A 22,586-nucleotide genomic window follows, 5' to 3' on the forward strand; every position below is an offset into this window, starting at 1 on the left:
TTGGGAATTTTTTATGCCCCTTTTTTTCAGTCAATACTTTTTCCTTACAGTTATTTTGTTATTCTCTTTTAATATAATTCCATTTTCATAAGAGCATTTTAATTTAGAATTAGGAATTAAAAATCGGCATTTTCTGATTTCCTTGATCCACCTTGATCTCCTTGCCCCCTCAATAATTCCCATTGCAAGATCTGGGAAAATCAATTCAAATGTGTTCAAATGTGGCCTCAGACACTTATCTCTTCCTAATTGTGTGACCCTGGGCAAGTCACTTAACCCCAATTGCCTCAGTAAAAAAATAAAAATAAAAAAAATAAAGTAGGAGTTTTTTCATAGTTTCTAGGAGATTGAACCTAAATGTTTAATGACAGGATTTTTTCTACACTGTTTTCAGTTTTTTGAAAACATGATGATGGCATTTAAATTGGTTGGACAGTCTTTATATAAATACATTTTGCTAAGAAAGAATAAGATATTATTCTTTAATTTTCCAGGTAGAATACTGATTTTTGAATGGAAAAGTTAAAAAAATTAATTTCACATTATTTTAATAGAATTGAATTTTTGCAAATGGATAAATGTGGAATACCATTGCTACCACAATAAGAATTAGAAATGTGATGTTGCATTAATTTTTACATTGTAGCCATATCATTTAAGACTTCGCTTACACATTGCCAAAGTAGTATATAAAAGAATATAAAAAGAATATAAAAGAATGGGGAAATGCTGTTGGGTAGATTGTGTGCTTGAGTGCAAACTTAAAAAAAAAAAGAATTACTATGTACTGGTATGAGTATAAATGTCAAGAAGATTAGTTACATGAAGTCATCAGAGATGGCTTTAAAACAGCAAGATTTTACAAGTTAGATTAATTATAAAATACTCTAAAGAGAGTTGTTTTGTTTTTATGACAATAACTTGAACTAAAGCTTATGGGATGATAATTGGGGATAATCAGTACCTAAAAATATATTGACTTATTAGTTATTTCTCGCTTTAATACCAATTAGATAATTAATTTGCTGAAAGCAGCTCATTTTTTCATAGTGCAAAGATGAAAAATTTGGCTTCTCACAAAATTGTAGAATCTAAATGAATGAGATTTTTTTTGTCACCAGTGGCATTGCTGTGTCAATCACTACATGTATTATCTCCTCATAATGTATTGATTTTTATGTTTCTTTATAGGAATGTCTGAATCTGAACAGGCTCTCAAAGGTACTTCTCAAATAAAAATACTTTCCTCTGAAGATTTAGAAGGCATGCGGTTAGTGTGTAGGGTAAGGTTTTTTTTCCCCCTTCTTTATTGGTTTTGTTCTGTTGAAGCAATCATGTAGGAAGTCAGGTATTTTATAGTTTTTTTGAAGAATCAAGAGTTGCATTGTAAGATTGTGGCTCCTTATGTAATAAGACAGGATCTTAATTGAGAATATTATATAATGGTTTGATACATCTGTTATGTATCCTAGCTTACTTAGATAGCTTGTTATTTTAAAACAGATAACCTGGCATGGTTCATTTTCCTTCAATTCTTCTTCATGTTTTGAAATAATGGATAAAATTTTAATGGTATCTCACCTTTTTAAGTCAGCATAACAAAAATAACAAGGCTTTTGTATTTGAAGGAACTTTTCTAATTTGATTTCAGATTTGCTCTTTCCAAAATTATCAATGTTTTTTTACCTGGTAGCTTTTTCTCAGTCCTTTTTGACTTCTCTGTATCTTTTGGTACTATTGACCGCCTTCTTCTGAGTGTTCTTCATTTCTTTTTTACAATACTGCTCTTCTTTGACTGCTACTTCTACTGGACCCTCATCTACTGTCTCCTAATCAGGGCTATCTCCCAAGGTTCTTTCCTGGGTCTTTTTCACTTTTGTCTATTCCTTCTCTTGTTAATCTTATCAGTTTATATCAGACTTGATCTTACTGAGCTCTAGGCTGACAAAATCATCTGGCTGATGGCCTAAGACCTTACTGAATTTTTAGGTGTCTCAGAGCCACCTCTGTCCAAAATGAAACTTAGTTCTTTACTCTTACAACTTTCTCCTTCTTAGCTCCCCATTATTTTTGAGGATTCACCTGTCCTTTCAATCACCCATATTTTCAGCTTCTGAATCTTCTTTAACTTATGCCCCATATTTAATCAAGTGCTATCTTTTCAATTCTGCCTTCTCATCTGGTTCCATTTGTCATTAATCAAAAAGCTATTTACATAGTTTACCCTCGTTATGTCTCACCATCTATCCAAAGTCCAGATCTAACTATTTTACTCACTTGCCTAACAATGTTCTATGGGTCCCTGTAAAATATAAGCTCTTAACCCTGCTCTTAAAAGTCCTTTAGGGTTTGATTATTTTTCTCTCTCTGAACTTATTTCATATTACTCTCTTTATATTCCATCCATAGCAGTCTGCTTCAGTTGTTCTCTCATACCTGGACTGAACTCCTTCCTAACTTTAGCCTCTTAAAATTCTTAGCTAGTTGTTAGGCTCATCTCTTGTACTATTTTTCCCAAGAAGTCTTTCCTGATTCTTCTAGGTATTATTAATCAATCGCTCCCTTCTCAAAGTAAATTTACATATTTATATAAATGTAGTATTCATCCTATTAGATTGTAAATTCCTTGAAGGCAGGGAAAATTTTTTCCTTTTTTCTTTGTATCTCTAGCACAGTGCCTTGTTGGTCATATGCACTTGATAAATATTTGTTGAATTTAATTGTTAAGGGATATAAATCACATTTGGAGTTGAATATATTGCATTATATCATCTATTCTCATAGTAGAATACTGTATACTTAGTGTGCCATACTAGGAGAATTCACATATTGTATTCATGCTTTCTTAGATAATTTCCATTTAGATAATATATTTATCTTTCAAAGAATTTTGTTAAAATTTGATTACCCTCTTTACAGTGATCTGTTAATGTTTTGTGAGGGAGACACACACAAATACACACACACACACACCCTCCAGTAATTAAAAATTTAAATGTCATTTATCTTTTAGAAGGACTTGGATTAGCATTAGATAGTTTAATGAGTTTGTTTAAAAATTAAATCTTAATACTTTCTTATGAAGATAAAAATTAGTTTTCCCTTTTCTTTACAAAGTCTAAGGCAGAGTGAAGAAAATGTATTTTTTTGTTGTTGTTTCTGCTGCATTATTTTAACTATGCATTTACTGACTCTTTTACAGCTTGCGAGAGAAGTATTGGATGTTGCTGCGATGATGATTAAACCAGGTGTAACTACTGAAGAAATAGACCATTCTGTCCATTTAGTAAGTTAGCTCTACTTTTATACTTTGAAGTTTGTCTTCTCTTTTCTACATCCTAAATTAGGTATAGCATGAAAATTAAATGATCTTTAAGAAACTGGGGAGCTGAACTACTTCAAAACAGATTTTGACCATGAATTAAGTACCTGTGAGTCCTACTGTTCAGTAAAATGCTGATTAGTCTTTCACATTTGGAAGTTTTGGAGTCTTAAAAACCATCTCTTTATCACTATCTTAAATAAAGAATGTTATAACTAATTACAAAAAATGTAGGATATTCTCAAATAAGAATACAGCTGCCCATAATATATACATATGGCAGGAGAGTTCTTTATTTTAAGGAACATTGTAGAAACTGCTAAAATGCTGTAAATATAAAATGTAAAATGCTTCTATGTCATGGAAAAGAGAAGTTTGTTGTACTTTTTTTTTTTTTTTTTTTTTTAAAGATATATGCTTAGTTCTAGTTTTGAAGTTTTTAGTTAAATAAAAGTTGGGTGGGCAAATTAACTCCCTCATTCTTTTCATATGGAAGATTTTATGAGTTAAGCCCTGAGTTTGAATCCCACTTCTGTCATTTAAATGACTCTGTGATCTTGGACCTCAGTTTCCTTATTTGTACAATGAGGAAGTCAGACTTTGGCATCTCTAAGCTCATCCTTTCCAGATCTAGAGCTATGATGTTAAAATATTATAAAGATGAGACTTAATGTTTTAAATAACAGTAATATAATAATAACTATCATCTTCTGGTGCTTTTAAGGTTTGCAAAGTACTCTACAAATGTTTTGTCATTTGATCATTACCATAATTCTGTGAGGTAGGTATATTATCATTGTCCCCATTTTGTAAATGAGGAAATTGAGGCTGAGAAGTTCAATGACTTGCCCAGAGTCATGTGGCTAACAATTGTATATATAAATAAATATTTCAACACAGCTAATGCTTCTATATATCTGAAGTGAAGAGATATATCTTCCATTTGGATAGTTAAATAACTTAACCTGACTTTTTCCACCTAGAGAGAAACTCAGTAAGTACATGACAAGTATGATCTGATTGACAGATACCATAAATATTACTCTAGCCTGAAAATTGCCGTAGTTATCTTCTTCCCAATGACTTCGTCCATTTTGATTCTGACATTTTGAATTGATTACATTTAGATAGGTAGATAGTTAGATAGATAGATTTTAATGTTCTTAGTATTGCCTGTGTTTCCAATATATTCTTCCCCTTCTGCTACCTCCCAGAACCATCTTATGGTAACAGTTAAAAGAGAAGAAAAAAATAAAGTTCTACTGAACTAACCAACAAATGGACCAACCCCAACACTATATGTAGTCTTATACACCAATACCTGTCCAGCTTTACAAAGAAGCAGGTGTGGGACAGCTAGATGGCTCCGTGGATATAGAGCACCAGCCCTGAAGTCAGGAAGACCTGAGTTCAAATGTGATCTCAGGTGCTTAACACTTCCTAGCTGTGTGACCCTGGGCAAATCATTTATCCCAACTGTGCCTCACCAAGAAAAACACTCTGAAACAAAATAGCAAAGAAGCAGGAAGGCATCCTCTTATCTTTTTATAAGATATAGTTTCTTTTAATAGCCTTTTATTTACAGGATATATACATGGGTAACTTTACAGCATTAACAATTGCCAAACCTCTTGTTCCAATTTTTCACCTCTTACCCCCCCACCCCCTCCCCTAGATGGCAGGATGACCAGTAGATGTTAAATATATTAAAATATAAATTAAATACACAATAAGTATACATGACCAAAACGTTATTTTACTGTACAAAAAGAATCAGACTCTGAAATATTGTACAATTAGCTTGTGAAGGAAATCAAAAATGCAGGTGTGCATAAATATAGGGATTGGGAATTCAATGTAATGGTTTTTAGTCATAAGATATAGTTTCTTCATATATAGTCTTTCTTTATAAGATAAGTCTCTTCTTTGGAACACAATTTCACATCATTAAGTTTTAGTTATATTGTTGTTTACAATTTAAGTTGTCTTTTTACTTGTTTCCCTGGCTTTGTTCTATCTTTAACATCAGGTTATAAAAGTCTTCTCAACCTTTTCTGTCAATTTTTTAAAATGTAAATTAGATTTTTGTTGCATTTTTGTTTTCAGAATAGGGGTTTGTTTTGGTTTGGTTATTCTGAACTTGACAAATGTTTTTTCTTATGTATTCCACCTTGTCTTTGGCTTTCTTTAAATTCCAACTAAAATTCCATCATTTTGTTAGAAGCCTTCCTCAACATTTCTTAATTTCAGTGTCTTCCCTCTGTTAATTATTTTCTATTTATCCTGGATACAGCTTGCTTTTTATGTTTGTCTCCCCCATTAAATAGTAAGCTACTTGAAGGCAGGATCTGTCTTTTGCCTCTTTTTGTGTACCCAGTGCTTGGTATATAATAGGTACCTAATAAACATTCATTGACTGATTTACAGATATCAGCAAACACTGGGTAAAAGGGCAAATGGCATTTTAGTCACTTCTGTAACAAAATCTAGATTATGAATGCATGGCATCATAAAGCCTTTTCTGTTTTCTATTAATCATGGGCAACTTTGCAAGAATAAAGAAATGCTACAACACCATTAGAAAGAGTATTGCATGTAGAGTCAGAGAATCTGGCTTCAAAACCCAGATTTTCTATTTTTTGCTTAATGTGACATAGGACAGGTGGTAGAACCTCTCTAGACCTCAATTTCCTAATTCGTAAAATGAAAGGATTGAACTTATGTTAGTCTCTTCCAGCTTTAAACTTGGGATCTTATGAATTTGAGTGAGCTTAAGGCACAAAAGTATTGGAACAGTGGCAGTTGCTTTGAATTCCTTCAGACAATAATGCTGAATAATTTACTGATTATGGGTCTTGTCTTTTTTCACGTTCTAAATTATTTTCCTTTCAATATTTTAAAATGTTATAGGCATGCATTTCAAGGAATTGCTACCCTTCTCCACTGAATTATTATAATTTTCCTAAGTCATGTTGTACTTCAGTGAATGAAGTGATCTGTCATGGAATTCCAGACAGGAGACCCTTGCAAGATGGTGATATTGTTAATGGTAAGGAGTATGAAATTATGACTTTCTCTATAGGAAAAAATCAGTGACACAAAATGAGATCTTATCAGGAGTAGAAGAGGAGTGTGGAGTGTATGGTCAGTGTATAATATTACAAATGGAAGTTTTTCCCATGACTTTTTCTCTTTACCTTTAATTTTAATGCTGTTCCATTTAAAAATTGGGGGATGGTAAAAGAACTCCTTTTAAAAATGATTTTGTGATGGTTTCTTATGTGTTGCTTGCTTGCTTAGCTTACCTTCAGGAAACTCTTGTTATTCAGTGAATTCATAATTTGTGTTTTTTTATTTTTATTTTTTTCATAATTTGTGTTTTTAAATATTCTTGATACTTTGTTTTTGAGTTCCTAGTGGTGCTTTTACCTTCCTTATTCTTAAACTGTGACCTTAGTCGTAGCTACCCAAAGTAAAACAAATAATCATGCAGTGCCCAAAAAAAAGGGGGAAGGATTTCATTAAAGATGCAGGATAGATAGCATTCTGTATCTCTATGTCAACAACTTTAGAACATGTTCTCTTATAAAGAAGAGTGTCTGTGTGGGGGTAATCTCTAGATGAAAGGGGATAGATATTTTAGTCACTTTGTTTATGTAATTCTGAATATACAGGGTGGGTTGGATCATGGTACTTAAAAGCTTCTTATATCTTATCTGGTGAGCGTAGAAAGATAATAATATTACAGTGTGGTTATTCTCTCTTAGTCTAGTCCTAACTTTTTAAGATTAAAATTTTGATGCAATGAACATTATTCTCCCCTTTTTGAAATGTGAAATGTGTTGAAATGTGAACTAGTCAGTGTCATGGCCAAATAATTAGCATGACTTTTTCTTTTTACATTTGATATTTTTGCCTTGGAGCTGAGAATTTTATGTTAAATGGTAATTTTTAAATTTTCATCATTTGGAAGTAGAGATTTTTCTTTTTAACTGTGGATTTTTTCTTCCTAGTGGATATCACTATTTATCGAAATGGTTATCATGGAGACCTGAATGAGACATTTTTTGTTGGAGAAGTGGATGAGAGTGCAAGAAAACTGGTACAGACAACTTACGAGTGTCTCATGCAAGCAATAGATGCAGGTGAGGCCCTATGGCAGCAACAGCTGAGGAGAGGTGCCATATCCTAACTTCTTCCTTAATCTGACATACTCAGCCTCATTCTCAGTAATTTCTACTTGAATGCTTGTGTTGGGGAGCCCATCACCTTTTTGGACACAAAGAACTCTGTTTCATAAAACAGCACTTGAAAAATTTGGAGTTAGTTGTCATGTCCAGTGAAAGTCTTCATATTGAACAAGATTAGTTTTCTCAACAATTCTCATCCTTCTCTTCATTTTTTTTGAGGCATGCTGTGGTTTTAAGTATCCAGCTTAGTATCTGCCAGAATTAGGCAGAATATTCCAGGCATTTTCTGCTACTCCATAGACTCTGATTTAGAATTCTTGATTTCATTGAGCTAAAGAACTTTCATGGCAGATTCATACCTATTCTTCATTATGTATTCTTAAGGAGTTGTTTAAGGGCACTTAGGGCTACTTTGTAAAGTAGCCAATATGTGTCAGAAACAGGATTTCAATCCAGATCCACTTTACTTTCTGAGATCTCTTATCTGTACACATTGGCAATTGACATATGCACATTTACGTGCTAAAACTTCCATTACAACAAAGAGGAGCATTTAAATAAATCCAACTGATATAGCATTGTTTCCAGTCTTCTATACATTTTTAAGTGCCTATTATGTGCCAGGGGGTACTTAGGTGGTACAGTAGATAGAGCACTGGGCCAGAATTAAAAAAAACAAAAACAAAACATATTCCTAATCTAGATGTGGCCTCAGACACTTAATAGCTATGTGTCCCTGGGCAAGTCACTTGACCTTTTTGCCTTAGTTCCTCGTCTGAATAAGGTGAAGAAGGAAATGGCAAATCACTTCCAGTATTTCTGCCAAGAAGATCCCACGTGAAGTCACCAAGAGTTAGGTATAATTGAAATAACTGAACAACAGTAAAATTGCTGTACTAGAATAAAGGGTAATTATGAACAATTTAGAACAGCACAGAAAACCTTAAGAACTGATGCAAAGTATATTGAACACAATCTTATTCTCAATAACTATAATGTATAATGTAAATGAGAAGGGCACAAGAGAAGGCTATGTGGTTTTAGTGACTTAGCTTGTCCCTGAAGAGATAAGAGAATGCATCTCCTTTTCTTTATAAAAATTGGGGACTACAAGTAAAATATTTCACTGCATTATGTTGATTAATTTTCTTTTCTTTTTTTTTTTTAATAAGGGATGATACTGGTTAGAAAATGGGAAGTCTGAAGAAATTGGAAATAAAAGTGATGTAAAAACAAAATAGCAACATATATATATTTTAAATTTTTAATAGCTTTTTATTTACAAGTTATATGCAAGGGTAATTTTACAGCATTGGCAATTGCCAAACCTTTTGTTCTAGTTTTTCCCCTCCATCCCTCCACCCCTCCCCTAAATGGCAGGATGACCAATACATATTAAATATGTTAAAGTATAAATTAAATACAATATAAGTATACATGTCCAAACTGTTATTTTGCTGTACAAAAAGATTTGGACTCTGAAATATTGTACCATTAGCCTGTGAAGGAAATAAAAAATGCAGGAGGGCAAGAATATAGGGATTGGGAATTCTATGTAATGGTTCTTGGTCATCTTTTTTGCTGGGTGTAGCTGGTTCAGTTCACTACTCCTCCATTGGAACTGATTTAGTTCATCTCATTGCTGAAGATGGCCAGGTCCATCAGAATTGATCATCATATAGTATTGTTGAAATATATAATGATCTCCTGGTCCTGCTCATTTCATTCAGCATCAGTTCATGTAAGTCTCTCCATGCCTTTCTGAAACCATCCTGCTGGTCATTTCTTACCAAACAATAATATTCCATAATATTCATATACCACAATTTATTCAGCCATTCTCCAATTGACGGGCATCCACTCAGTTTCCAGTTTCTGGCCACTACAAGGAGACCTGCCACAAACATTCTTGCACATACAGGTCCCTTTCCCTTCTTTAAGATCTCTTTGGGATATAAGCCCAGTAGAAACACTGACGGATCAAAGGGTATGCACAGTTTGATAACTTTTTGAGCATAGTTCCAAATTGTTCTCCAGAATGGCTGGATGTATTCACAATTCCAGCAACATATCAGTGTCCCTATTTTCCTACATCCCCTCCAACATTCAGCATTATCTTTCCCTGTCATTCTAGCCAATCTGACAGGTATGTAGTGGTATCTCAGAGTTGTCTTAATTTGCATTTCTCTGATTAATAATGACTTGGAACATCTTTTCATATGGCTAGAAATAGTTTCAATTTCTTCGTCTGAGAATTGTCTGTTCATATCCTTTGACCATTTATTAATTGGAGAATGATTTGATTTCTTATAAATTAGAGTCAATTCTCTATATATTTTGGAAATGAGGCCTTTATCAGAACCTTTGACTATAAAAAGCAACATATATATTTTTAAAGGGGCTATTGTTTATTATATTCCAACTTGTCCCAGATATCATCTAGGATACGTCAATGTCAGGAAATTTGTCCTTCTGCCTTTTATGTGTTAGAGTAGTAATTCTCAAAGTGTGACACTCCCCACACCCCAAATCATGCCCAAGACCCTTTTAGGGGGTATTTGATGTCAAAACTATTTGCATAATATTAAGATGTTTTCTTTGCTAATATGATTAGGTATAACCAACAAAGCAAGAGCTCTTTGCAGACATCCTGAATAATTTTTAATCATGTAAGAATGTGAAGGGATCATGAAAAGAAAAAGCTAGAGTCATTGATGTAGTATATTTGCTGCTAATGAATGGACTGAAAAATATCCTCCTTCAGGATGCTGAGGAGTCTCACTTTAAACCCATCAGTATGGGGAATAGGTGGGCTTTGATAGTTTGGAATGGAGGTATCTGATAGCTTCTTGGACTTTCCTATAGATTTAGAGCTTAAGCATTCTGTTCTTACAAGATAATAAGTTTCTGCTTTTAATTTTGACCCTATTCAAACAAAATTAATGCAGACAAGATTAGAAGGGAAGCAATAAACTGGGAAAACATTTTTATAGTCAAAGGTTCTGATAAAGGTCTCATTTCCAAAATATATAGAGAATTGACTCTAATTTATAAGAAATCAAACCATTCTCCAATTGATAAATGGTCAAAGGATATGAACAGACAATTCTCAGATGAAGAAATTGAAACTATTTCTAGCCATATGAAAAGATGCTCCAAGTCATTATTAATCAGAGAAATGCAAATTAAGACAACTCTGAGATACCACTACATACCTGTCAGATTGGCTAGAATGACAGGGAAAGATAATGCTGAATGTTGGAGGGGATGTGGGAAAATAGGGACACTGATATGTTTCTGGAATTGTGAATACATCCAGCCATTCTGGAGAACAATTTGGAACTATGCTCAAAAGTTATCAAACTGTGCATACCCTTTGATCCGTCAGTGTTTCTACTGGGCTTATATCCCAAAGAGATCTTAAAGAAGGGAAAGGGACCTGTATGTGCACAAATGTTTGTGGCAGGTCTCTTTGTAGTGGCCAGAAACTGGAAACTGAGTGGATGCCCATCAGTTGGAGAATGGCTGAATAAATTGTGGTATATGAATATTATGAAATATTACTGTTCGGTAAGAAATGACCAGCAGGAGCTTTCAGAGAAGCTGGGAGAGACTTACATGAACTGATGCTGAGTGAAATGAGGAGGACCAGGAGATCATTATATACTTCAACAACAATACTATATGATGATCAGTTCTGATGGACATGGCCATCTCCAGCAATGAGATGAACTAAATTAGTTCCAATAGAGCAGTAATGAACTGAACCAGCTATACCCAGCAAAAGAACTTGGGGAAATGAGTGTGAACCACTATATAGAATTCCCAATCCCTCTATTTTTGTCCGCCTGCATTTTTGATTTCATTCACAGGTTAATTGTACACTATTTCAAAGTCCAGTTCTTTTTGTGCAGCAAAATAACTATGGACATGTATACACATATCGTATTTAACATATACTTTAACATATTTAACATGTATTGGTCTACCTGCCATCTGGGGGAGGGGGTAAGGGGAAGGAGGGAAAAAATTGGAACAAAAGGTTTTCCAACTGTCAATGCTGAAAAATTAACCATGTTAATAAAAAGCTATAATAAAAGAAAAAAAATAATTTTGACCGTATTGTGTGCTGTTGTGAGTTTTTTCTTAGTAAAATGCCGTTTCTTTTACAGTGAAACCTGGAGTCCGATACAGAGAGCTGGGAAATATCATTCAGAAGCATGCCCAAGCGAATGGTTTTTCAGTTGTCCGGAGCTACTGTGGACATGGAATCCATAAGCTTTTCCATACAGCCCCCAATGTACCACATTATGCCAGTGAGTACCATCTGTGAGCTTGAGGTGTCGGGTATTGGATCAATGAATTTTGAGTGGCTTATCATGAATTAATTAATTTATTAATCACTTATTCTATACTAAGCATTGTGCTAAGCACCAAGGTTACAAATAAAAAAGTTCTTGAGGAATTTTCTGGTTCCTAATTGGTTGCTTATTGTATACTGGGTGAAAATCACTAATAGACTATAGACTGGAATTTAGAACAAAAACCTCATTGTTCTTACTTTCTACTGCCAGAGACAAAAAGTCAATGTATACAAGCTCCATTGGATTTTTGGTTCTTATATTCTCCAAGCATCAGCATGAGTTGGTAGCACTTAGGACATATTGAGCACAAACCACACACTTATACACATATGGGGCTGGGACAATCCCTTTCTAGTTCAAGAGTTCAGAGTAATTTTGATTCATAGATATCTTTTTTTAGCTATAATGGAGTTGAACCTTTTGGAATTTAGCAAGGTGGCCCTTGAATGACAGAAATGCAAGGGCATTGCCAAGCCCAATCTCTCCAGCTTTTTCTACCCAACCTTTTTTTGCTTTACTATGGTAGCCTTTAAGAACCAAACTTCTCCCTCACCAAGCCACCACTACATACATAGTTACAGTGAGGTATTAAGAAGCAGACTTAAATTGGATCTCTTTCACCCTCATACAGTTCCCTGGCAATTAGTTGACTTAAGAGAATTTACATTTTACATTAAAATAAACTTTTCGAAGTTCATCCTGTATAAGCATAATTTTTCATGGGGGGAAGAAAACCTTTAATAAGTTTATTGGATCCCTGTGGTTTGAATGCAAAAAAACAAACAAACAAAAAATTGAGTTTGAACATGGATGGCCATGGTTGTTCCATTTGGTTGATGTTAGAGCACATGGTCTTCTTTTGCCTTCAGAGATGTGGAACAGAATGTTGCATGTATTGTCAGGCCCAGCCATGTTGAACAGGTTTTTATAATTTCTTTTCTCTTTGTTTTAAGAAGCATATTTTGAAGAGTGAGGAGGGTGTAGTTTATTGGAAAATGATTAAGGCAAAAAAGTGGAACATAAACTTTTAAAAATATACATTTTTTTATACTTATAAAAGAACTGTTAAAAGTACTGTGTAAAACTTATAATAACTGAACAGTATAATATAAGCTATTAAAATATAGTTGGAGATATACTCTAACAGGAGGAGAAGGTATATTGTCGGGTTAAGTTCCCTAGGCCTCTTGTTCTTCACCTGTAAGGGGAGTAATTTGGACAAGGGGAACTTCATCTAAAGTTCCTACCATTTAGATTTCTGATTTTATTGTTATCCTCTGTAAGAAGTTAGATAACTGACCATCAGAGTCAGAAAATGGGCTAGGAAGATTTAGAAAGAATGAAGTTTGAGCCCTGAAGGATATTAGGATTTGTGATAGAGGATGGGGCAAATGGGAAAAAGCACATGTTCAGACACTTAGAATTGGATAAATCATAATTATGGACCTGTTTCCTTACCCCTAAGGATTTAGGGTTGGACTTGATAATCCTGTGGATTTTTGCAATGCTTAAGAAAAATGTAATCAAAGAGCATTTATTTAGTGCTTAACTGTGTTCATTGTGTCTAGCATCTGCTGGAAATACAAAGAAAAAGCAAAAACAGTCCCTACCCTTGAAAAAATTTACACTTGTTTATTGAAAACAATTTAGTGTATACAACATAATTACAGAGTAGAAAGAAAGTAAGCTTATAGGAGCTAAGAAAGTAATCTTAGAATTGTTCTTGCTGGCTCTCTTCTCAGGGCAAAGAATTGGAAATTGAAGGGATACCAAATAATTGGCGAATGGCTGAATAAATTGTGGTGTATGACTGTCATGGAAATATTGTTCTTCTATGGGAAGTGATAAATAGAATGGTCTTGAAAGAAAAAAACCTGGAAGGTGTTCCATGAAGTCAAGTGAAGTAAAATGTGCTGTATACAAAGTTATAACAATGTTTTAGAATGACCAGCTGTAAATGACTTTGCTATTCTCAGCAGTACAATGATTCACAACTACTCTAAAGGACTTATGATGAAAAATCCTATCCATATCCCAGAGAAGGAACTAATTGTGTCTGAATATAGACTGAAGCATTCTCTCTTTCTCTTAAACTTTGTTTTTCTTAAGGTTTTTTTTTTTTTTTTAAATTAGGATGAAAGATCTGTTTTCTTGCACAGAATAACTTATGGAAATGTTTTGCATCTAAAAAAAAATTGTGCTTGCTGGCAGCTGAGGGTCCAGAAAAGATTTCCTGGAAGATGTGGTGGATCTAGGGATTCTGAGATTTGGAGGCTGGGAAAGAGAGTTTTCCAAGCTTGTGGTTGGATTGTAGAGTACTTGAAAGGAAGTATAATGTAAGAAAACTGAAGATGAAGGAAGTGGTTAGGAAAAGCTTTAAATGCAAGTGATAGGTAAAGTTTATATGGAGTACCTTAATTGTGGATGCAACCCATGCTTTAGGAAAATGACTTTGCAAGAGACTTGAGGCGGTAAGATCAAATAAGAGGCTATGAAGTCCTAAAAGGTGGTAGGGTTGTGGCTTTGTGAACAGAAAGAAGGGATACAGAACATGACCAGAACACAATACAACTGATTAGATATGTTGGGTGAAGAGAGAAAGGAGTCAGATCTTGGTAATTGGAAAGATAGACATGGGCTCTATAGTCATACAGAAAAGGAGAAAATGTGAGGGGGGGAAAGAGAAAGAATTCCGTTTTTTGACATAATAACTAACAATACTAATAGTGTGCTATGCACTGTACTAAGTAGTTGCTATTATCTCTCCCATTTTACTGTTGAGGAAACTGAGACAAACAAGTTAAGTGATTTTCCCAAGGTCACACACCTAGGGAGTATCAAAGGCCAGATTTGAAATGGGTCATCTTGCTGTACCCACCACACCACCCAACTGCCTCTGGGCTGAAATTGAGATGCCTCTGCCTTCTCTCATTTAAAATGACCAAAGTCTGTTGGCAGTATGGGACTGGTAGTGAGGAAAAGTACAGGGTAAATAGATATGTGGGAATCAATTGGAGAATGGTGATAACTAAGCTCATGCCTACCACTGAATCACTGAATGAGAATCATACAGAGAAAGAGAGAAGCAGACCTAGAACAGAGTTTTTGGGGTCACTGTGTGAATGGACAATGAAGCATGTAGGTGTGAACATTTAGCAAGGAGACTGAATATGACTTATCCTTTCCTCCCTCATCCCTACTCCTATCTCTAGCAGGATATGGCTTTCATTTTGCTTTCTGTCAGGAGGCATGAAACCTATCAGTAGCAAGATTCTTGATTCCTAAGTATTTGGTGAGGCTTATTTGTGTGTTTTACCACAACAAAACATCAACAAACTTCTCAACATTTCTAGGAGCAATTTCTAATGATGCAATTGGAATTTTCAGTAGTCTATAGTGACTAATTTTTAAAGATATGGCCTTAAAAGAAAATTGTATACTTAATAAGTGCTGCTTTACCAGTGGCTGATGGACAATTCCTTATCTAAGCAGAGAAAGGATATATGTAGTGTGCATAATTTCCCCTCCGATGGTCTTGCTTCCTTTTCTTTTTTCTTTTTTTCCCTGCCTCCCTCTCTCCCTTACTTCATCCCTCCCTCCTTTCCCTCTTCCTCTCTCCTTGCCTCCTTTTCTCCCTCCCTCTCTTCTTTGTTTCCTTTCTTCCTTCTTTCTTCCTCCTTTTCTCTTTCCCTCCTTCCTTTTTTCTCTCCCTCCCTTCATCTCTGTTTTTTCCTCCCTCTCAGACCTACTCTAGGTGAGGAATTCCCTCAGTGGAGATCAGCATGTGCTCTACAAACTTCATATTCTTGAGATTTTCCTGGGAACCTGAAAAATTGTAACTTGCTTGGGGTTGCACAGCCAGGATATATAAGAGGTTTCAACACCCTGCCTCCATTGGTCCCTCAGTTCTGCCTCTTCTAATGCTTATCTTCCCAGTCATAATATTTCTGTAAAAGCATAAATGAATGCTCCCTGTTTGTATGAAGTTAGGTATATATGTTTCCTTTTTGGCCTTCTTCCTCTGATGAACTCAGAAGTGGGAAGTAAGAATAGTATCTCATATTTGCTTGACCACTTGACAGTTTTCAAAAGGCTTTTACAAAACACATACTTGAAGACTAGGGAAGCTGAAACATTGAAGTCTGGTCTGATAGCTTGTCCAAGGACACAGATTTTTTTTTTTTTTTTTTTTAAATAATAACTTTTTATTGACAGAACCCATGCCAGGGTAATTTTTTATAACATTATCCCTTGAACTTGCTTCTGTTCCGATTTTTCCCCTCTTTCCCTCCACCCCCTCTCCTAGATGGCAAACAGTCCTATATATGTTGAATATGTCGCAGTATATCCTAGATACAATATATGTGTGCAAAACCAAACAGTTCTCTTGTTGCACAGGGAGAATTGGATTCAGAAGGTAGAAATAACCCGGGAAGAAAAACAAAAATGCAAACAGTTTACATTCATTTCCCAGTGTTCTTTCTTTGGGTGTAGCTGCTTCTGTCCATCATTGATCAATTAAAACTGAATTAGGTCTCTTTGTCAAAGAAATCCAATTCCATCAGAATATATCTTCATACAGTATCGTTGTTGACATATATGATGATCTCCTGGTTCTGCTCATTTCACTCAGCATCAGGTCATGTAAGTCTCTCCAAGCTTCTCTGTATTCATCCTGCTCGTCATTTCTTACAGAACAGTAATATTCCATAACATTCATATACCACAATATACCCAACCATTCTCCAATTGATGGGCATCCATTCATTTTCCAGTTTCTAGCCACTACAAACAGGGCTGCAAGGACACAGATTAAAACAAGAGTAGAACTCAGCCTGGAACCCAGGTTGCCTGATTTTTTACTGCTCCCACATATTTGGTTTGCCACTTCCCAGGCTGACTACTGAGCAGTTTCTTTTTCTTTTTTTTCTCCCCACTCCATGACTTTCAGAATGTCCTGAAATTTCCTATATATTCACATAACCAAGAGAAATTTATTGTAAAAATCCAGAAAATCTAGTCTTACTTAGAGGGATATTATTAAGCAATTGAGAAAAAAAGCAATAGATGAAATCATTGCTTTATCTTTGGGAGTTTTGAAGAAATATGAGCTGCTCTTCTGTTCCTATTCTTTAGCTGTCTTTTGGTAATACTTTAGAAATTATGTTTTTTAAATAATATTTTATCTTCTAATTAAAATTTAAAATCAAGAAACACAATACCATTAACTCATGGAGAATAAAATAATATGCCAGTAGGAGTAGTGCTTATTTCATTTCTTCTTTCTTCCAGAGCAAACCCCATTCTCCTCTTTTCCCCTTAAAAAAACCCCAAGAACTACCCAAACAAAACCAGAAACAAAGACTATTTACTTTCCTAAAGTAGAAGACAAAGATAATTTGTTGGTATGAATATTTGTTCCATTTCAAGTTTTTATAGCTGGAAGTTCTTTCCCATAATACACCCTCAAGCTCTTGTTTCCCACAGATGAGCAGTAGTGCTATTTCTCCTCCCCCTTTCTCCCCCTTCCCCTGAAGCTATGCCATTTGGAAAGTGCAATTTTAAGTAGTGAAATGTATTTGTAGAAAAAACTTATATGTAAAAGATGGAATGAGACATTAATTTAAGGATCATTGATAGAAATAAAAAATGTTCATCTTAATTCTCTTTTCTAATTGTCTACTTCATAAGCTAAAACATGAAGAAGATTTTGGGGGGATGGGGAGTGGGAAGAGACAAGAAGATGGGAAATGCTGCATTTTGAGATTCATTCATTTTTATTTCAGAAAATAAAGCTGTTGGAGTGATGAAGCCTGGTCATGTATTTACAATTGAACCCATGATCTGTGAAGGTAAGAGATCAAACAAACATGTAATAGTTCTCAATTAGAGGACAACTCCTTAATTGGTAAATTACAAGCAAGTTTCCACTGGCCTCTTTGTTTTGATTTCCTGCCCTCCGTTCTTATCTCACTCTTCAATTTTATTTAAATAAACAAAAGAGAAGAAAGATTTGGTTAGAAAGAAGTCGCTGCTTACATGTTAATATCTAGATGAGAGAATATATTCTTGTTGAAATCACCCCAAGAATTGCTTGAATTCAGACATGTGCAGATCCATTAAGAGATCACAATAGGTAGGAAGACTCATGTCAGAGTTTTGTGTGTGAATGATGCATCTTGAAGAACATCCAGCAGGAGTCAGCAACTTCTGTGATGTCTTCAGGGGCTGGGGTCTTGGGAATGAAAAGTAGTTGCCCTCTAGGAAGTCAGTGGAGGCTTTGCCCTTTCTTTTGCTCCCTTCTGTTTGTAGATAGTAATAACAAGGTCAATACTATCTTCCTTGGTCTATCCATGAGGGAGTCAGAGCTGGCCTAGCTGCCTCTCTGTCATGTATCCTCCCCTTTCCTTCCATTTTGTGTTTTGAACTCCAGAGGGACTAGTTGATCCGTTCCAGCATATCTGAAACCATCAGTTGTTTGGGAGAGATTGGGGAAGGAGAAGAGCAGTGAGCCATAGCCTAGAAAGATAATTTCACATGGGACTTTCAAAACTGTCCAACTTGTTTGTGATTCCTTCTGAACTTCACTTTTCTCTTCCACACTACATTTAACAAAAAGGTCAGCAGGCCCCAAAGGGAACATTTATTTTGGCAGAGCGTTCTGGTTCACATCTCTGTTGTCTGGTCCCTCTTGGTAGGATTTAACTTGGAGGTAATCAGCCCCTAAGTTCCCAAGCTTATCAAGCCCAGTGTGATTAGATCTGGCAGTAAAGCTATTAGTAGTTGCTTATTTGCTGCTTGCTTGGAAGATACCATCTCTATATTAAAATTGGAAAACAGAGTGTTCTAGAGCTTCTTTCCAAAGATTAGTGGCATAGCACTGAAGCTATTCAATAGTTGGACTTAGTTGAAGGCCACTTGGGTCACATAAAAATAGCAGCCTTTATCCAGGAAAAATTGTCTCTTCTTTTTTTGACATCTTCAACATAATTCACTCGGGCAAGACTGGTTGACTGCATTAAATAAAGAACTCTCACTACTTATTCTGGTTGTCTCATTTGATTGTTTTTGCTTTGTGATCTTAGGAACTGACAGGAGAGGCACATGTTGCAAATTTTTTTTTTCTAGCCGGCTGAAGACTGGACAGAGAAATTAGAAAATAGGCATTTTTCCCCCTTATTTAAAAGTGTTGGTATAGAACAAGAAGTCACTTGATTGACCTAAGACTTTATTACTAGTTTTAAAATTAGTTATCTCTGTTGTGATTATAGATTTCATTGGGAGACTTGGCTTTTCTTATTACAGTAAAAGTTAAATATGTATATAGAACTGAGTGTAAATCACAAAGGTTTTAGTAAGTAAATACTTACTTACCTTGGGATGTTCACTAAGGCTTAACAAAAGCTATTTACCTACAAAAAGGAAACAATAATTTTTAACAAACATTCATAAAATGCCTAGCCATATGCAAGGTACAGTGCCAGGTACTTCCTGCTCTCAAGGAACTTCAGTCTAATGATATGATTCAAAGGCCATGTAGAAGTTATTTAGAGCAGACTTACAACCAAGAATCAGATAGAAGTTTTTAAACTGTTGTCTTTTGGAGGTTTTGAATGGGAGTCTGGACACCTTAGTTTCAGTGGCACCATTAGGCTTTTGCCTGACACCCCAGTCTTTTGCTCTCTCTATATGGTATCTGAGCACTGTGCCTTTGTCAAAAAGGTAATAGTTCATAAGAATAAGCAATCAATTTGCTAATCTTGGTTTGGGGGATTTAGATGATCACAAAATAAAAGTGTTTTGTGATGTAGCATAACTTCCTTAAAACCCAAGTGTTCAGTAGTAAAGGGCTTGTATTTATAGAGATAATCCTAGACAAGTAGTTAAATGCTTATTTTTATTTTTTATGTATTCTATTTTATCACACTATAGGTAAACAGAATCATCTCAGATTTTTCTGGGGAAAAGTTATTAAATTGAAAATCCAGCTGTTCTGTCATTTAGATGTTTATCAAAGTATGAATTACTTTGTCTTTGGTCTCTCCATACTTTCTTTTTCTAAATATTTATTTAAAACTAAATTCAAAAATAAAAGACAAATTCAAAAAAAAGAAAAGGAAAATACAAAACAATGTCATGTGCCCAGAAAAACATCGGGGGCGGGGGATTCAAAATATGTAATAATTTTCCATTTAAAAATATATATAATAATAGAAAACATTATATTCATGACTGCCCATCTTTTCTTTGCTTCCTTCTAAGTTATTCTCTTGTTTGCTGCTGTGCACTTTTTACTTCATTTTTCCCCCCCTTTCATCCTCCCCACATCCTCAGAAGAAGACTACTATTAAGCATGGATGTATTTATGAACACATGCGCGCACACACACACACACACTCTCTCTCTCTCTCACACCCACACACAAATTCACCCCCCCCCATACATACATTTGCACACATACACAATCTACAAGTGTACATAAACACACATACATATGGATATGTGTATATACACATATGTAGACATGCATCTAAAACAATATTAATATGACTGGCATATAATGTAGATTTCTCTCTTGGTTGAATCTTTAAGTTTGACTTTGAGATCAGTGATTATTGGCCCTACTTTTTTTTTTTTTTTAATTAAATTCTACTCCTGATTCTTGTTATTGTGTTTGTGTATAACTCTCCTATTCCCATTTCTATTCCTGCTACTTAAATTTTACTCCTTAACTTACCTTGCTATTAACCTCCTTCTACCCATAAATTCCTCCTTTATCTTCTCTCCCTACCTTTTCCCTCCCTCATTATCCCATTCCCCTATATATCTTATCCCATTTCCATTCATCTGAATACCCCATATTATCCTATTCCCTCCCCCTTATTTTTTATGGATTTTGGAGGGTGCTATACCCTTCAAAGTGTGTGTGTGTGTGTGTGTGTGTGTGTGATTTCCTGTTTAACCCATTCCCAATGTGAGTAGGTTTTCAGAACTACCAGTCATCCTCTCCCATCTAATGCCTCTGTGTCAGTTCTTCCTCTGCACCTCATTTATGTAGCATTATTACTCTTTTGCTTTTTCTTAGACAGTTTTGCTTTTTAGAGTCAAATCATACTGAGCTCTGCCCCAGTTTTTCTTTTGAATTACCCAATTACTGATGTCAGTCTTAAACCTATAGTTTACATTTCCACATGTAAAACATAAGCAGTTTATTTTTGTAGGATTCCTTAAAACAAGTCTTTCATGTTGAACGTTCTTATATGTTAAATTTTCTATTGGGTTCAGGTTTGGTTGAGACAAAATCCTGAATATCTGTCTGCAAGTTGGTTGAATGTCCTTTTTTTGTTGTTGTTTGTTTAATATTCTCTTAGTTTTGCTGGCTATAGTATTTTTGGCTGCAAATCTAGTTCTTTTGATTGTAGGTATATAATATTCTAGTACCTGCAGTTTCTTATTGAAACTGCTGATAACTGATAAATCTTGTACAATTCTAATTGCGTCTTCATATTTGAATTTTTTTGTTTGTTATAAAATTTTCTCTTTCATCTGGGGGTTTCAAAACTTAACAACAATGTTCCTTCATGTTTTCCATGTAAGATCTTTTTGAGATGGTGATTGGTAAATTTCTATCTTTATTTTCCCTATGTGTTTTATCACTTCAGAACAATTTCTTTTTTATTATTTCTTTGAATTATTGTGTCACGGTTCTTTTTTTGGGGGGGAGGGTCACAGCTTTCAGATCATCCAGTTATTCTTGTTTTCTCTTATTGATCTGTTCTCCAGATTTGTTATTTTTCTTGTAAGACATTTCACATTTTGTTCTAATTTTTCATTCTTTAAATTTGTTTTGTTATTTCTTGAATTTTTATAGCTTCATTGGCTTCCCCTTGCCCAGTTCCTATTTTCAAAGAATTATTTTCTTTAAATATTATCTCCCTTTTTTAGTTAGTTGATTTTCTTTTCATAATCTTTTTTTTCTTGAATGTTTTTTCTTTCTTTTTTTTTTAAGTTTTTTTTCAACCTCTCTCATTTGGTGTTTAAAGTTATTTGAGTTCTCTAAATTCTTTCTGGGAATTTAGCCATTTAACATTTCTCTTTGGGATAGGAGAAGCATTTTTCATTTTACTGTCTTCCTCTGAAGATGAATCCTGGTCTTCCCTATAGTAATTTTCTGAGGTTAAGTTTTTTGTCCTTTGCTCATTTTTTTAAATGAGAATTTATTAATGTAAGCATTTCTAATTCTGAGGTGGAGGGGATGATGGTGCCTTTTGCTTTCCTCTCTAATCTAGAACCCCAAACCAAGAACTCTACCCTTCTATAAGTCCCTGCAGCTAGCAGCTTCCCTACCCCACTATTTCTGCTTTCAATGGACCCATGCTGGTTCCTTCTTGCTCAGGGTTATATCTCAGCGGCATAGCTGGGCCTGGTATTCTTTATCAGCAGAGGTTCCCTCAGTGTTCCAGGATTCCTCAGACTGTCCAGGAGGTAAAAGATCCTGTGGTTCTGGATGAAACTACTTCTAATCACTCTGCCATCTCAGAATTCTCCCCCTCTGTATTTTGAACTGGGAATGCAGTTTGATAGAAGAATACTATTTCATCTGTTTTTACAGGTTTTTTAATCTTTGTGAAACCTAGAAATGTTTCACCTGTGACTTGTTCAGAATGAATAATATATACATTTTTAATGACAACTTTTATAAAGGAAATT

The 22,586-nt window shown here is 34.8% G+C and overlaps 1 protein-coding gene across 1 annotated transcript in view; it reads left to right on the forward strand.

Annotated features, from left to right (window-relative positions):
• Positions 1-22,586, forward strand: part of METAP1 (methionyl aminopeptidase 1) — a 77,532-nt gene that overhangs the window by 47,181 nt on the left and 7,765 nt on the right. The window contains exons 5-10 of the mRNA XM_031943099.1: positions 1,192-1,283; positions 3,203-3,286; positions 6,233-6,371; positions 7,336-7,467; positions 11,685-11,828; positions 17,663-17,728. Coding sequence (XP_031798959.1) covers positions 1,192-1,283; positions 3,203-3,286; positions 6,233-6,371; positions 7,336-7,467; positions 11,685-11,828; positions 17,663-17,728 — 657 coding nt within the window. The remainder of the gene's footprint in view (positions 1-1,191; positions 1,284-3,202; positions 3,287-6,232; positions 6,372-7,335; positions 7,468-11,684; positions 11,829-17,662; positions 17,729-22,586) is intronic.

Source organism: Sarcophilus harrisii, chromosome 6, assembly GCF_902635505.1.
Source record: "Sarcophilus harrisii chromosome 6, mSarHar1.11, whole genome shotgun sequence".
Lineage (NCBI taxonomy): Eukaryota > Metazoa > Chordata > Mammalia > Dasyuromorphia > Dasyuridae > Sarcophilus > Sarcophilus harrisii.